Source organism: Amblyomma mixtum, chromosome 1 (assembly GCF_055824585.1).
Source record: "Amblyomma mixtum isolate Tamu chromosome 1, ASM5582458v1, whole genome shotgun sequence".
NCBI classification, from domain to species: Eukaryota; Metazoa; Arthropoda; class Arachnida; order Ixodida; family Ixodidae; genus Amblyomma; species Amblyomma mixtum.
In genome coordinates, this window is record NC_143012.1 from 278,351,693 (window position 1) to 278,369,642 (window position 17,950).

Below are 17,950 nucleotides of genomic sequence, written 5' to 3' on the forward strand. Positions count from 1 at the left end.
CCCCCTGCGTTTCTAGTGCGGCGCATACACATGTGTGTCCCCTCTCAGCCGGTGGTCCTCGATGCGGGGCGCGACGCATCGGGAACAGAGCGCACGGCCTGACCTCCCGGAGTACGCTGTTCGCACGCGGAACGGCGTCTCCCAGGCTGGTGGGTCGTGCGCCCGCCGAGCCATCGGGAAAAACGGGGCCACGTCAGAGATTGCTGGTGGCCACCATCCATCACTTTCGCCTCTCGCGGACAGCGTGCACTGCACTCTATATCTCACTGGGTTCCGCAACGATCCTGACAGGATGATGCACGCGGAGGATGACATAGGAAATAACAGATGCCTGTTGTGGCCATACGTAACGTATTCATATACGACCCTTCGTTTTCGGGTAATGTCCAGTTGTAACAACTGATTGTTGCAACCCGAAAAGATTCGCTTCGATCGGGTTGAACCCGATCTCTGCCTAAAGGTACACTAACGTGTACCTAACTGCCAGTGCAGAAATCTGAAGACATTGCACGAAAATTAGCGGATATACTGTGCGCATTCCAGAGAGCAGTTTTAAGGCGAAAGCCTTTAATGGCTCATACTGTCGTCCGTTAGCAGAGGGTGTCACACCTTTGGCAGCGTTTAACTCGTGTTAACTCGTGAACTAAAAAAGATAGGAGAAAACGAATGGTTGCTTCAGATAGAGGAGGGAAAAGCGAACCTAGAAGCCACGTTTGATGACTCTAGAATCATTCGGTAATTAATTATAGTGAAAAATGTCAAAATTGCGTCGAAATAACGCAGACGTCGATATAGCCACGGGAACGGTGTGATGTCATATCCACCAGAAGTCTCCACGGCATAGTGAAAATTGTCACAGAATGGTCGTAAAAACGCCAAATTTGTGTCAAATTAGATGGAAAAATGTGTAATTAAGCAAAATTAACACTTAAGATCCCCGAAAGATGTATAATTTGGATATCAACGTAGCCACGGGAACGGTGTGGCGTCACATCCACCGGAAGTCGTCACGGCATAGTGTCCTCGGCTTTCGCCTCTCAATACTTTAGTTTCCAAAGTGTCCTCGCAATTTTTTCCAGTTAACTCGTGATTTTAAACCTCTTTTAACGCGTGTTATACACTATGAGGAATAATTTGCGGACCAGAACGCGGGTACGAATCGGACGTCTTATTGGCATCATTGTAGCCAGAGCTGCCCATACTAACGCCCTCCTCCTCCAGGGCTGTTGCGCGTTTAAAATGGTCGTTGCTTTGTTCAAGGAATTTGTAGCAGTGTACAAAGGCAGGCAGGTCTCGCTTGGAGGCATGGAGATGGAAATGGTCGCAGCAAAATAGTTGTTACAAATGAGAAAAAAACGAGATACCTAATTTGAAAGAGAATCATGTAGTGTATATAACAATCAGCAAAACATACAGCGTCTCCCGCAAAACAACGAATGCTTACAGTATCGAAGAACAGATTGTTGCGCGAGTTAGTGCATGCTTCGCCACTGATTCTGCACCCTTTCTGCATGAGTGCATGCCGAAAAAGAACGACACAAATTGTTTTTGGCAGCAAAATATGAGTCCGGAAAGCCCGAATGCGGGAACTTTCCTGAATAACTTTCTTGATTTGCACTCAAATTTGAGCTCAAAAAAAAAAAAATCACCTGATTTTTATCCCTGCAGAGTAGAGGAAGATATAAAACCTGAAAATGAACGGCCTTACGCATTCACCAGAGTTCTTCAATCCAAACAGTTAAGAAACTCTGCACAAAATGTCACCACAACCAATGGACAGGAGAGTGAATCAGATGGTGGCGCCGCCTAGGAGTTACGCAGTCAGCTATGAGTAGCAACTTTTATTCCTTCATTATGACCTGTTCGCCTGAATGCACTCTTACTCAATTTTTTGCAAAATCAAGGCAGCCGGCGGTCATTCTGGAATATCCGAAAGACCGAAGTGATACTACTCTGAAGTGAACATCTTTCGAAGGATCGCTGACAGCTGAACCTGCAAACGCTGCTTAGAGCGTACGAAGTTGAACTCGCAGTTAGGACCCCCGTGTGAACACGGTAGCGCGTACCACCTTTGCAGGCTGAGGTGTTCGAAACCGCGTTTGGCCCCGAAAGAACGCAGCAGAGTTTGTGGAGCCTCTTCCAAGCGCACACACCAGAGGAAGCCGTGCGCCGGGCAGGGGGAACCCTGTGCCCATCCTTCTAAAATTGGTAAATTGGTGTTTGAGGAAAGGAAATGGCGCAGTATCTGTCTCACATATCTCGGCGGACACCTGAACCGCGCCGTAAGGGAAGGGAGGACGGTCGGAGTGAAAGAAGAAAGATAGAAAGAGGTGCCGTAGTGGAGGGCTCCGGAATAATTTGGACCACCTGGGGATAGCGTGCAATGACATCGCGCAGCGCACGGCCGCCTCTCGCGTTCCGCCTCCATCGAAACGCGGCCGCCGCAGTCGGGTTCGAACCCGGGTACTCCGGCTCGGTAGACGAGCGCTTTAACCACTGAGCCACCGCAGTGGGTCCATCCTAGCCCAGCGGTGGGTTCCGAGCCAACCACCTCCTGCAACCGAGGCGGACGCCCGAGACACTAGGCCATGACTTACTTAATGCATACACTCTTACTAACTTCGTGGCTTTGGCCCAACGTACAAGAGCGCCACATTTTGATGGGGATCTGTTCGCAATGTAAAAGATTTCATGTTGCACATAATACCTCTTGCCGATATTGATTTGCAGGACGTGCCTTACCCCCCAAGAATTTCGTCCTTACCCTCCAACTTTGTCGTGCTGTCGTTTCTGTCAGAGAGAAGAATAGCATTCACAGCACTGTCATGCTTACACCAAGTCACGACTGGGTGAACTTGAGAATCTTTCAGAGAAGAACGTTCCGCGCCTCTCATATCGAATAGTATTCAATACTGCGCCATTCACTGTAACTGCGCGAAGGTATCTTTTTCGCGAATGCGCCAAATTATTGCGCCACTAATTATTTTAACGATTACTGACACGGTTCACTGCGGTAGCAGGTATGATGACGGAAATGTAGCGAATCGCCGTAGCAACACTCCTGTTGCCGAGGAAACAATAACATCGTAATGTAGATCCCCCGAGACCTCCCCCTCGTGCGTCACAAGTCGGCAGATGTGGCCAGTGGCCTAATCTAAGGCTATAGCCGCATCCGTAGAACTCTAGGTCATCAAAATTCAAACTTCAAAACTCGAACTTGCTCGCTGCCTCACGGCGATTGCCTTCTGTAGCTAAACTATAGACACTATGCATAATTATGAATGGGAAAACTGTGGAATTTATGATTGTTCAGAATTTTTTGCTTTGTGCCGGCCCGCAGTCCCGTCTTGCTCTGTATGACGCTTGGAGGACATTCAGTTGACCTTACCTGACCTGTTTCAATTATTTTTTTAATAAAAGGTCCAACAATGCATTCATAGAGCTGCATCGAGGCCGACCACAAGCTAATCACAGTTGTCCCTGCGGGACACAATTACCGTATCAAAATGCGACCACCATTGGCTCAAAACAGACGATTAGCTTCCCGCAAATGTCCACAACTTCCTTCTATGGACGGCACTTTGTGAGGAGAGGTTCTAATCACCCTCAAAGTGATGCAGTACCTGGAGGCAGAAGCAGCACTCTTGCCCAGAACTTGTCTGCACGAAACACCGTCGAGCTTTGTCAACACCGCCCTCTCACGGAGGCTACGGGCCGAGGTCAATCAGCAACAGCAAAAATAAAACGTTTCAAGTATTTGCCTAATCTCCAAGTCGCGCTGCGGACACGCTACACAGCTTGCCACCACAGGTCATATGATCCCCCCTCCCCCTTACACACACACACACACACACACACACAAACAAATATATAGCTTGATAATAATGTGCGAGCAAAGTTCCTGCCCTCTCCCTATCTCCGCGCAAACGAGACCCTCCAGCGCACCGCGAGTAATACCCGAACCGCTTCGCCGCTTCCTCGATGCACGGCGAGCGAGAGTGAAGAAAACCACCGCTAGCGCCGGAATCCGGCAGAACCTGATCTCCATCTCTTCGTCGGAGCGCGCGCGCAGTCGGACCCCAATCGTCGTCGCCGGGTAAAAGCGAGCTGCCGTCGCTGCCGGCTTTCTTCGCCTCCCCCCCCCCCCCCCCCCCCCCCCCTACACACTGAGCTCTCGCGAAACCGCTATACGCAGGGAGAGAGATCTAGCGGCTGCTAGCTCGTCGTTATCTCGGCAACGGCAACAACCCCAACGGGTCCCTATTCAGGCTGGCGGCAACACGGGCTCTCAGGTAGCGCGGAACCAAGGCGAATACCGGAAGCGCTGGTTCGCCGCGCTTTTCTTTCCTTTTCTCTTCTTTTTATTCATTTTTCCTTTTTTTTTTCTTTCTTTCCATTACGACCTCACCTGGGCGTCTCAGTGAAGCATTAGTTCCAGCGAGTATGCCGAGTAGAGTGGTGCTGTTTTTATTTTATTTTTTTCTGCTCTAGCGAGCCTGGCACGCGCGACGTCCGCGACTGCCGCTACCCTTTGGTCCTCAGCTTTCCGGTTCTACTTTCTCCAATTTGCGGAAAGGACGTGTGCGCAACCGCTTGCATAACGAAGTCAATTTGCTTGCCGAAACCACTGGCCCGATAAAGGACAAATTCCTCGGAGCTGCGCCTGCGTTTATTTACCGGCGTTTCTTCTCGGAACGTCTTGCTCGATTAACTTATCCGCAGACGAAGGGACAAAATTACTCGACTTTGAACTCGGCCACACGTGTTGAGAGTGTGCGGAGGGTTGCCTTTGCATGCAACCGATGCCAGAGTCGATGGACAAAGCTCTGAGGCTGCATCCAGTGCGATGACGGTTGCCCCGCCGTCGGGACTCTTCCAACTCATAGAAAAACAGTTAGCGAACACGCAAACTCTCAATCGCTGAATCTGCAATAGATTAAAAAAGAACAATGTTTCGTTTTCATTCCTGGCACACTTGGGGTTATTACGCATGACGACAAAAATGAAAAAGCATGCATACTTTCGGACTCTTCCCCCTCTCCCCGCCTCCATTCATAAAACACGGAAAACTGGTGGCAGCGACAGTTCTGACCACTACGTGGCTCTAAGCGCGGTATGTCGCGGACAGATCTGCTATTAAATGAGCAGCTGTCTGAGTCTACCTTTGTAGACTAATAAAAACTGCCCAAAGAAAACGAGAACAAACCGAGAATAAGTACACACAGAAGGCGCGCGCGCGCGCGCGCGTGTGTGTGTGTGTGTGTGTGTGTGTGTGTGTGTGTGTGTGTGTGCGTGCGTGCGTGCGTGCGTGCGTGCGTGCGTGCGTGCGTGCGTGCGTGCGTGCGTGCGTGTGTGTGTGCGTGTGTGTGTGCGTGCGTGTGTGTGTGTGTGTGTGTGTGTGTGTACTTGTTCTCGCTTTCTTTGTCTCTTTGTCTCAGCTGTTATTAGTCTACAACGATAAACCAACAAGCCCGAAAAAAAATGTTCTATTTTAATGTACCGTTAGTTCATTTATTGTTCGTTCTTTTTTTGAAACGGGCAGCGTACTTACGGCATAAACGGCTTCGCAACAGTGTCTTCACTTGCATCGATACATTGTATACCTTGCCTGCGTGTCCCGGCTTTCGAACAGGACGCGAGTGAAAAGGACGGTGGCGTATTCACGAATGGAGGCAAGTATCAATTCGTCACATCGTCTGCACTCTCTGTCTGAAACATATAATACCTCAACGAGCTTATACGACTGCAACTAATGCTGACGCGCATGCCAAGTGGACGCAGCGGGGAGCAGAAGATGAATGTGCAGACCTACTTTATGGGCGAACGAAACATCGGCGAGCGACAGCCGGAAAGAAGGCGAGCAATAGAGCCCGTTACAACGATCGGACACGCGTACTGGCTTTCAGGGTGCCTCCACAGGGAGTAAGCGTAGATTCGATAAGTAGCTCTCGAAAGCCGTGAAATCCGGGTTCTAGAAAGACGACGCACACAGGACGCCTAGAGTGTGTATGGTGTACTGCACGCGCGGCGAGCTTTTGAAAGCGATAGCCTCGCTTCCGTGCTGTCCACAACTATATCTATCTCAAGCTTGCAGGGGGAGGAGGTTGTGACGAAATTAAAGGCGCTGCAACAGCCTCATTCTAAGTCGACGCCTGGACAACGCCGTGAGGAAAGGGCCGGAGAAGGTGAAAACGATAGAGAGAAAGAAGGGCAGCTACATAGTACATGGAAAGGCTTTAGCTCTTAGTACAAGAAACCACGGCGAATGTGCAGAGCGTTGCACACAGGAAAGCGCAATCGGTATTTCCGACTGTCGCCGTGTGCGAAATTCTGAACCATGCATTATGCAAAGCTCAGGCACCAAGGAGACACGCACGGCTTCGCGAACCTTGTCTCCAGTGTAGGTTTCTGCAACCTTTGCACCCCTTGCACTCTGCATGCCACATCAAGCCTCATCAAGCCACGAATATGTGCCACCATTCTCAGCGCTTCCCGTCACTTTTCGAGCGCACAGCCTTCCGAACCCACGTTAAAAGATCGGTCCCCTGCGGAGACAGATTACTGAGACGAGGAGGAAGCCGTCCGACACGGCCAGGAAGAACGGTTCTGCCAAGAGACGACAACCGTACCGCCGAATCTCTGTCTGAGCAGCCATTTGTACAAGTTGCAAGACACGCGTGTATCCACGACAGCATCAAAAATGGCGGGGGGGAGGTCTCCGCTTTCTATTTTCTGCCACCCTTCCTCGCGCCAGTGCGCACGCTCTTACAGGCGTGTACAAACTATGCCACAAAAACCCCGCGCGGACGACGGACAGACAGGTACAGGGGGCAAAAAAGAAACAAAGAGGAAAACACGGAGAGAGAATGGAAACTCCGGCGTTGGTGAAACAGAGCGGCCTGGCGGGCGGGCGGCCAAGGCAAGCGGACCCGGTCAGTCGGAGCCCGTTTCCCGGTGGTGTCCAAAGGGCCCCAGATGTGTGGGGGTCGCGCGGCCATGGAACGACGCAGCACACGGGAAACGCGCGCACGGCGGCAGCCGCTGCTCATTTGTCGCTTTCGTTCCGCATTGTTGTTGTGTGCGCCAACCTCCAACGTCTCTCTTCATTGCTTCCTTTTTTTTTTTCCCTCTGGACTCCGGTTTGATTCCAGACAGGCACGTTCTTAAATATTCTGGCTTACCGCCGGCCGACCTCTCCTCCTTTTCCTCTAATTAAAATTCCTTTCTCTCTCCCTCTGGCTTGTATAGTACTGCTTCATATCGCTATGCCTCGCGTCGCCGACGACGTCTTTGTAGCACTCTCCGAATCCCTCTCTCTCTCTCTCTCTCTCTCTAGCATACTGTCTTCAACAGCCTGATTACGCCCACTGCAGGAGAAAGGCTTATGAGGTCCGAGCTTAAAGTGTGCAAATAAATGCTCTCGTCTTTTCATCTCTATACTCTCCACATTCCGGTATCATTTCTAACTGCACTGCGCATTACGATGCGAACAGTGAACACCTTGGCCGGTACCAGTACCATATTTCTACAGTACAGTGCTCCGATTACACAGCACAATAAACGTCGTGTATACTCCAGCAGGTACATGTAGTGAGACTCGCTTACCATTACGTGCGTGCGGCTAGAATTTCTTTTGAGGAGAAATTCTAGAGGCCCGTGTACTGTGCGATGTCAGTGCACGTTAAAGAACCCCAGGTGGTCGACATTTCCGGAGCCCTTCAATACGGCATCTCTCATAGCCTGAGTCGCTTTGAGACGTTAAACCCCATAAACCAAACCAAACCTTACCATTACGTGCAGATGGCGGTACACGCAGATACGCGGCACATCATGAGTTTCCCTTGCAGTACACTTGCCGTGATGGCATATTGTGTATGGGGTTAGGCTGTTCCGTGTGTTCGTGGGATTCAATTACTGCCGCGTGCCGGCCGCGTTTCGACGGCGGCGATACGCAATGAAAGGGGCCCGCGTGCTGTGCCGTGTTGCCAGTGCATTCACGCTGGAGACAAGGAAGACAACTCCTTCCAACTTTTGCTCTCACTACAGATCGACTCTGCAGCTCTTTCTGGCTGTGCCGACATTTGTCCTGCAGCGAAAGAGTCATTAATCACTAAGAAAATCGTCTTTTAAATTGTTTTGCCGTCATTAATTTAAAATTCTGACATCCTTACCGAAAAGGACTCCGTGTTCCCTGTGGGTGAGTGGTGTAGGCTAGCCTCAGGCATCCATACTTAAAAAAATCTGTCTTGCGGCACCGCAGTTGGGCCTGCGAAAATGGCCGATCGTGGTGACACCTGCATTTCGTTTCTAGACCTTTCCTCGCTTACAAAGCTCCGTTTTCAGTAAGACTGGCGTCTTTCTCATTAAAAGCCCGCGATCAATCGAGACAGGCCAACTTAAATTTGTCCTTATAGTCCCTTTCTAGAACAGGCGGCCCAAATCAATCCGGGAACCTCCGCTACGGCGTCCCTCACAGCCCATGGTGATGGTTTGGCACGTTAAAAATTAATAATTAACCGCTTCGAAACAGGCACGTATCCAGGGGGAAGGAGGGGGGGGGGGGGGGCGGCGAAGACGCCCTGTGCCCTCGCCAAAATCCAGCTCACCCGCCCAATCTTTCTAGTCGAGCATGCACCGCGAAGTAGCCCTTACACCCTCGACCCGACAAAAAAAAAAATTGCTTTGGGCACTTCCCGGAAAAGGTTTCTGGCTACGCGCCTGCTTTCAACACAACTTTGTTGCCATCTGTTTACACACTCTTTTGATATCTCTCTGTTAGGCTGCACGCAAGGAAATTGCGCATAAAAAAAATGAAAAGGTCCCCGGAACGGATACAAGCGCGGTGAACCCTTCTGAAAAGACAAGACTCGCAACCCGATACGGAAGTGACGGCAAACGATGACGGCCGTCACCGCACATGTACACGCGACAGGGAACCAAGAAGAAAATCACGTCGGAGCCAGAGAGAAGGGCGGCAAAATAAAGACGGTCGGCCAGCGGGGTCAACACGGCTTGCGTGCCTCGCGGGAAGCCGAGCTTGAAGCCTCGCGCGCGCGACACGGCGCCGAAGCGGGACAGGAAGCTCAGCGTACCGGGTCGACACGCGCATGCGCGCATATACAAGAAGGAAAGAAAAAAAAGAAAAAAAAACTGACTAGCGCCAGACGAGCATATTTGAAAGAAGAGGAGAAGAGAAAAATGTCGCATTTCTACTACGCGCTGGTTTTGAATGCACAGAGAGGAACGAATGACGAAAATCGAGATCTGCATCTGTACAAGCGCGACGATGGCCGGGGTTGGGAGTGGGTGGGGGTTGAAATTCTTACGTGAATAATGCCACACACATGAACACGCGCGCCCACGCCCACGCACACGCACACACACACACGCACGCACACACACGCACGCACGCACACGCACACACGCGCACGCACGCACACGCACGCGCACGCACACGCACACACACACACACACACACACACACACACACACACACACACACACACACACACACACACACACACACACACACACACACACACATATGTAGAAAACGAAGACTCATGCGTACTGTGTGTCCAGGATCGGTTGCCCCTCCCCCCAAAACACCTAAGCACAAACGGCACTTTGGCACCAACTGGCAAAGAAATATATACACTGCATATATACACACGTGAACTCAGTGAGGCGGCCCCGACGAGGCCAGCCCGAAGAGAGCAGCATCCTGGGCCATGCCGTTCGCACACGGCTCGATCGCGGAAGCAAAGAGAGTCGGCGTATACGGTCACTGATCCCTGAGAACGATCGCTTTACGCGCACCGAGTGGAGAAGTATATGAGATCGCGAGTGCACACGGCGGAGATTTAGTTGATGTCACAGTTGGTGCAGTTTCTATCCGTCCCCAGATGCGCCGCTCTAAACTGCGTCCGACCTGCATGAGGCATATGTACTCGTTGCTAAGCCCATTTGTTCGAAGGACCCTTTTATGTGAACCTTCGTCCTGCGGCTTCACTCTGCGGTCGCTGTGCCTGCATACGTTGCGTACGCTATTAAGAAAACACGGTTTGCGCCGAAGCTGCTCGCTATCGGGTACAACTAGTGAAACGTAAATCTGCTTGTTTTACACGGAGGTACTGGATATATAGTGCAGTACTCAGACGCAAACAGCAATAATAATGATTAGTTAAGCGTCATTGTGCCATCTTCCAGACCAGAGCTGCAATGTTTGGTATACTTGAGGTTGCTTTATGTTGACTGGTGGAGAAGCTTAATCGGGGAAGGAGCAAAACAGGTAAAACTGCTTTGGCACGCAGGCTCTGTGTTGCTTTTGCTGTCGTCCTGTTCTGCGGTCCAATTTGTCCCGGACCAGGACGAATTTTTCTTTAACTGGGAGGTTTCTGAGAACGCTGTATAGCTTTCCTTTGTAGCTGTATGGCTGCGCTTGGGTGCATGTCAATGCGTAATTACTCCCTTATTACAGATCTTCTCCACCTTGGGGGATTCCCCAACACATTTGACCTATGCACATGTATTCGCTGTTCGCGTATGTTTATAAAGGAAACTAACAATAAAAAAAAAATTGTTTTCGCAGCAGGCTCAATCTGGCTGCATAGAACGGAAGACAAACGCAGTAGAGCGGTGCCTTAAAAGGTAAGTTATACCAGTCTGCCTTCAAAAGTGCGTATAAATCCAGAGTTAGCAGTAAATGGCACTCCGAAAAGCCATGGTGTAGCGTTTTCCGCCACAGCAGCGTGGTCTAAAAACGTTTATGTAGTACACACGGACACACTAAAGCTAGGCCAAGTGCGCGCTTTAACAAACTAAGGCAAGGCTGGCGGAGTGGAGGTGTTTGTGCGCAGCCGCCAGGTCACTGACCGAAGCGAGTCCAACGGCAACGGATAATCTCCTCTTCCAGAAAGCAGCACCGCCAACAGTTCGGGGCTCCAGGCACAGAAGCGGAATGTCTTCGCGGGCTCGCCGCCGATTCGGTTCGGCACGTTCACACGCGGCTTTTGTTTTTTTTTCTTCCCACCCGAAATTGTAGACTTCCGAAACAAAAAGCCTGCGCCTTGGGAAACAACACGCCTCACTGCGAGCTCTTGCGTTTCGACGGCTTTTGTACGAAGCGCGGAAGCGCGACCGTTTTTCGCTATGCATGCTGTCTCTTCGTTTGCACCAGCGTTCTACGTGCGGGAGCGCTCGTGAGGGCATGAATGCGTCGGAGTTTAATCGGCTTACCGGTTGCGAGGCCAGCGTCCTGCGCGTTGGGAACTTCGAACAGCCGTTCCCGACAAAACAGCGCGTGCATTTCCGGAGAGAAGGATGCCTGTTTGCGTTGCTTCTTTTCGTGCTTACTCGTAAAACAACGTGCGCTGATGCTCAGTCAGACGTTGAGCAGGTGACGGCGGCTAGGTTGCATGCGTGTGCATGTGTATGTTGTCGTTGTAGTGATAACAGGGCATACGAGCTCGCGAAAACAAAAGAATTAAGAAAGAGGAAAAAAAAAAGCAGCGCGTAATCATCTATAGGACTCCATCAATTCGCCTCGCTGGACTCGACAGCCCCGACGGAGCTATGCAGTGCCATAACCATTTGTTATGGGGAAAGACTAAACTCGCCAGAAAGGAATACTGAATGCCCTTGAATAAGACACCCGCGTTAATCATTCAGCTGCCTGACACGATGTGCATTGCTTTGTGGCAATCCTGTCCCGCGCATTTGAGCGTAAATCTGTCCATGCGTCGAGGAAAGCAGAAAGGTAACGAAAAGTGCGAAGCTGATACAGTTCGGTGATCGTACGTGTGTAAAGTGATCAATTTTGTCACGCCCGCATGTAATTAGCCGTACGAGGACAGAGCGGTCACTGCCACGCTCTCTTTCGCGACGTATCAACGCCGCCGTGCAGGTAACAAAACCTTCAAGCACACATCAACGAAAACGGGAAGGCAACTCAAGGTCTCCACGATGCAGATGTTCAGCGTTAAGAACTAAAGAAAAACAATATAGCGCGAAACCTGCGTGAAAAGATGGCAATGCGCAAGTACTCAAAGCAGCTACTCACCCTGAGTCCTTTGTGGTGAGCCTCTGAGCCTCCGGTCACCTGGGACACGAAGACTCCGGTGCCATGCTCCCGACCTGAAAGACACGATTTAGCCGCATGGGTTCCAGACTTCTTCATCGCTACTCGCATCCCACCGCCAGCACCGCGCGACGGCTTGGGAGCGCCCTGGCGGCTCGCTGGCCTATTGCGCCCGCTGGCTTCTTCACCACACGAAGCGCGGACTAGCCCGACCGAATCGGGAGGCCACCGGGCGCATCTGAAAGCAGGCATATGGGCGCCGGCGCAAACACCACACGGGCCACCACACCGCACTTCGGAGTCCCGTTATCTGTCTCCACACGGCGACGACGGAGAGACGCAGCCGCCCAAAGAGGAGAAAAAGCCGCACTGCTTCTGTGCGCGCCGTCGAAGAGCATGGAGAGGAACTGCACTTCGCCCAGAAGCCAGCACTGCACTGCTGCTCGCTGCAGTACATCCACTCCTCAAATCTGTCCCAGGAACACTGTCCGAGGCACGTAAGTGGATGCCCGGTCTAGCTCGCTGGCTGGCTGACTGAGCGCCTTCCTATCTCGGCTACAATATCGCGGAGAAAAAGGGCTCGGCTGAGATGCTCTTCTTCCCTGAACGCACACCCAGAAAACAAAAGCGAGAAGAAAAAAGCAAGAAACCGGGCCAAACTCGTTTTCTAAAAGGGCAGCAGGCGTCCAGGAGCCGCCGCTCCTTCGTTTGGCGGCGGCGGCCGTGCCCACGACATCCCGCCCTTGAAGAGGTCGCAGCCAAGGCGCCGTTCGAACGCGACCCCCACGTTCCGCGTCTCCTTCTTCTGCGTGTACGGCTTCCTCGACGCGTCTCGTTTCTTCTTCCTACTCTTGCCCTTTATTTTCTTTTAAAGCGATGCGGAGCGCGCACTGGCCGTAGTCTTCTGGCCTGCCAGCCACGCGGAACAGAACGGGTCGCCCCTCGATACAAAGTCCCAGGCCGTCCTTCCTCGTCACCTCCAGCGAGTTCGTGTTTGTGTGCGTGACGTCAACGTTCACGTATCAGTGGCGCTTTTAAATCTGCGGAGAGCGGTTTGGGGTACTTTTGGCGATGCGTTCGCTATAGCTACAGCGTTCTTTGTGAAGGACGGGGTATCTACGAAGGCTTTTGAAAAAGTCAAATGCTTCAGACCCGATTCCTGCTAGGACAAGAAAGAAAAGACGATGTCAACGTCCGCGCACGGCGCGTCGACTTTCCATGAGCGAATGCAATGGTGCAGACAGTGAAAATGTACATCGATGACACGGCACGACCTCCGGCACGCTGTATGTTTTAGATGCACGCAATTTGTCTCGGTGAGAAAGAACATGGATGCCGAATAAAAAGGTCCAGGCTTTGTAACGCTGGAGACGGCAGTCGTTGAACTGTATTCTCTGTGTCTTCCCGATGTATGCACTTTCTATCCTCTGGCTGAAAACGATGGAGGAAGAACTTGAGAAGACACTTAACTCCGCCTTAAGGATACGCGACGTGATAGGGCTACTGGGTCTCTTGAGCGGACTGCGGTCCTCTTTGAGTACCACTGCGCCTATGTTCCCTATATGCCAATATATGCGGAATTCGTCATTCTTTACTTTATGTTCATATATCACGGGGAGTCCTCATACCCCTCTACTGGAGCAGTGGTTCAGCGGTTAAGTGATGCGTCACTGCCCCGACAGGTGGCTGTTTCAAACACAGCCACTGGTGGGGCTCTTACCGAGAAACCTCTCGCGACCAATCATCAGTTTAACTACCACCTGCCATAGTGGGCAGGGTGTGATGACGTCACAAGGTCACGTGACCGTTTTCATCTCAACGCCGACACCAACAACGCCGGCTTTTCTGTAGAACGGAAGCCTCGCCGCTTTCGCGTTAAAAAATAAACGCAGCGCAGGGATTGCAAAGAACTTGAAGGCTGTTTTCTTGAAAAATCCAGCGCTCAATGGACACGTTTCATCGGTCATACAGAAACGCATCCTGACGATAGTGGCTCATTTACAGCGTTACCAATGTCTTCACTGCCTGAGCCATGAGTACCTCCTTGTTACAGCACAGTACCAGCGTTTAACATTCCTATGTAGTGATCGTTCATGCAGCTCACGGCAATGCCAGGTATACATGACGGTCTGGCACTGCAAAATTCCACGCATAAAATTGACCTATGCCTTTCAGAGCTCGCGCCCGTCGAACCTAGGCGAGTCATGCGGCGAAGTTGAGTTTCTAGATCACTCGGTCCTTACGTACCGGCGGTTTGCACCTCAGAGAACAACTTATTCCCCTCGCACGATTGGAACTGTCACTTTCCAGTTTTTATCTCCTCAAAGGACATGCCCTGAAGCCAGTGCTTTCCACAGTGATTTCACTACAACCGGGGGCCTCCTTTGTTTACTCACAAAAGCATTGTTTTTGTCTGTAGTTTTCAAAACTGCGTTTTTTTTCTTTTCAGTTCCGATGCCCAGCACGTTACAATCTCTTTTACTATTACCAGCCTTCCCAACTTCCTCATTTGTCTATCTCTTGTTTGCATCTGCACCAAACACTGGCCAATCTCCGACGCCGTGGGTACGTGCCATTTCAAGTGAACCAACAACAACTGGAAGGCCGAGACCAATCAGTTCAACAATGTTCCAAAAACACGTTCTCCAAACCAGCCCTAAAAACTTCCAGGGACATTGGCTGTAATGCACCAACTCTCGACATAGTCACATCAATGGGATCACGCGTCATTAGTGAATTACTTTCACTAAGCTAGTCGGAGGCATCAGCCGTTTGCACGCTGTACAACAACAAGTCAATTTTTTTTCAAGTACTATCACGTAAGGTAAACAGCAGTAGCATGATCAGACCATCACTGCTTTCACAAGAGCAAAAACTCCGCCTTCATCACGGTCAACCTCAGCAAAGATAATGCTAAAAAAAATAACAGCAATGTTCATAATGCGGTATCATGCATGATGCTATTTGAAACTAGAACAATTTTGAGTTTACGTTGTTAATTTGGATGCAAACATGGGAACAACAAGAGATGCTTCACGACGAAAAACGGCAGCAGGCTACCAACACGGATGTTTTTTACTTGCTATCAAGCGCGACCACACCATAATAGAAAGTTCTAGCATAGCAGAAACATATTACCGTCGACGTATGCTGGATTACCGGACGCCCCCTACACATGCGGAGTGGCAGGGGTGAGGCTAATGCGTGTGTGCAGGAGGCGACAGCTATCCCGGTGTACGTCTAGTCTAATGCGTTTCTGCTATGCTAGAACTCTCTGTTAGCAACCAGATCATGGCCTGCTTGACTTGTTCACGCGGACGAGCCTCACGGCCACGCCTACTGCAAATTCACGAGGTCAGGCCTCTTTAAGAGCGCTCCTTGTTTACTGGTTTTAAGAAGTACAGCATCATAATTTTTTTGCAAAACAGAAATTCATGCAAGGCTTGCAAACGTGTTGCACGTCCTAAGCTGCTGGTGTTTACTCTGTCCCCATAGTCGCATACTAGTAGCCTCCATAGTCTACATAGTTGCCGGGTATAAGTAGAAGTAGACTACAAGTAGACCCTGTCGAGCGTTTATAATGCACTTAGTACAGTCACGTGACAGATAAGGTGATCGATGACGTCACTTCGTGCTGCCGAACTTTATTAGAGCTGACGCAGTAATGCGTCTCATTGAGCTTGCTAAACTGCAGCGCGATCACTCGACATCCTCGAAGTTTTCGGCGAAAACATAAAAACATCGCCCGCGGAACTTTAGTTGTTTACTAGCGGACATGAAAATTTCAACTCGATTTCGTCTCTTCCGACGGAATTTCGGTGTTCACCACGGGGACTCACTGCAAAGCGTCAGAATACCAGAGAGGTCGTTTACTGACAGCGATCTTCCTCAGCTTCCTTCCGGCTGTCTGTACATCATGCGTAAGAAACCCAAAGGCGTCCTCATTTGCTGCTGCCAGCACTTATGCCGAGACGGTTGAAGCGGGAACCCGGAAGTGCACGGAACACTCATTCTGCTATGCTTAAGCGGAATATTTAGTGCGGCCGTGACATTTTGTTCTCTTCACGAAGCTGCATGTTTCGCACAAGCGTGTGCTTCTGCTCAATTTCACTCAGCGTGTGGTGGCAAGAACAGATTTAGTGCTAGAGAGCAGGGCATTCCCGGCATCTGCCGCTTCCTAGTTTCTGCGTTCTCCATGCAAGACGTGTGTGGGGACAAGCAGGAGAGGAAACCCGACCAACCGGGAAGCGACAAGTTCTCACAACTATCGGCATCATTTACGACCGCGTCTCCGAAAGCGCGTCGTGCACGCGCGTACATGTGGAAACTGTTGAACTGTACACGGGCTATGCATTTTCCTTTACTGTACACCGCCGTCCCAGCAAAAATATTTATTTTTGTCTCCGCCACCGCTGCTACCTGATAACAGCACGATAAACCTGGGCTTCTTCCACGCGTGTTTCTTCTTCCTAATTCCCCCACACGTATGTCGCTGATACATGTTTCTGGAAAAATTAGTTACTCTCCAGCGTCGGAGCTACCACGAGACTCTCCGCATTGTAAACTCCGGCGTCTGCACAAAAGCGCCGAGCTTGCTCGCACGCCCCCGTTGACATTGGTTTTCCTTGCAAGGCCGTGCAAATAACAACGGGTTTTTCCTTATGGCTCGTCGTACCTCCCGGAGAGGCGACAGAGGCGAGTGAGTCACGTCCCTTCTGCGTGCTGTCGGAACGCGCTGCAATGTAGAGGAGAAAAGCAAAGCTCTGTGCATGCGTACCTCCCCGTATGGAGAAACCCAGCGGAGCGGCGCCCCGTCTCTTGAGCTGCACCAGGCGGATCTTGTTGGGCAGGTAGCCCTGGTCGGGTGGCTCTCCGCTGTTCGAACGGATCAGCTGGGGGCTGCGAAGAAGGGACAGAGAAAGGAGAGAGTGTTACTACAGGTAAAACATCCACCTGCTGGCTTTCACAGAATGCGAACACAATAAAAAGCGTTCGTTGAAACGGGACGCCTGTGCCCTTGGTTCCTGTGTCCCGTGTCAACGACCGATTTTCTCATCATGTTGCCGAATCTGCATCAACTACAGCCTAACTACTGCTGCTTTCACAGCACACTCGTGAAAGCAATTTCTGTACCAAATGCGACTCTTACGGTGATACCGCTGAGCTCAGCCCAGGTGCTCAAAGTCCGCGCTACACCATGCCCTATACAATAAGTGCAGGATATGAGTTGTACAAAATGGTTAATCAGAGCAGTTTATGACAAATACCTTTGCTAAGCTGCTACAGATTGAAGGTGATTGCGTTTGTGACAGTTCATTTAGTTAATGCCCTCAAATTTTGTCAAAGAAAATCCCGAACAGCTAGCGAAAGACGTAGCGCCACGATATTCCACAGTGTATTGTAGTCCAAAGGCATGGAGCAGCAATGCGGCATCATTTTGATTATTTTTGGCTCAACATTATCACGATAATAGATGTCAGGCCGAAGAAGGACACTTCATAGAAAAAATTGTATTCATTGCATCGCTGGACGCAATGACGTCAGCGCCAAACATGTCTGGAGGCGGCGACTCGAAGGCGTTGCATCACAACGAAAGTGTGCCACCTGTGTGGCTCACTTACTGACGGTAAGCGTCCATCACCCTCTGCACTCATTGAATATTGACTTGTCGACTTATTGACTATATATATACTGCGTCACTACAAAAGGCCGTCTTCAGCACATGAAGCAGCTGTGGGCTCAAGGCCACCCGACCAGACAAGCGGCGGTATAGCTCCCGTGATGTCAGGCACGGTACGAGCATTCTACCTACATCGAAGTGGTTGAGCAAAATTCCTCACAGGCAATGCAGTGGCGCGAAAGCAGCTGCGC

The 17,950-nt window shown here is 50.8% G+C and overlaps 1 protein-coding gene across 6 annotated transcripts in view; it reads right to left on the reverse strand.

The window, feature by feature from the left end:
- Window positions 1–17,950, reverse strand: part of LOC149371842 (uncharacterized) — a 136,710-nt gene that overhangs the window by 48,517 nt on the left and 70,243 nt on the right. For all 6 annotated transcript variants that reach the window (XM_089566130.1, XM_089566131.1, XM_089566128.1 and 3 more), the window contains exons 2-3: window positions 16,857–16,978; window positions 12,062–12,135 (exon numbers count right to left, since the gene is read on the reverse strand). In XM_089566130.1, the coding sequence (XP_089422256.1) occupies window positions 12,062–12,135; window positions 16,857–16,978 (196 nt within the window). The remainder of the gene's footprint in view (window positions 1–12,061; window positions 12,136–16,856; window positions 16,979–17,950) is intronic.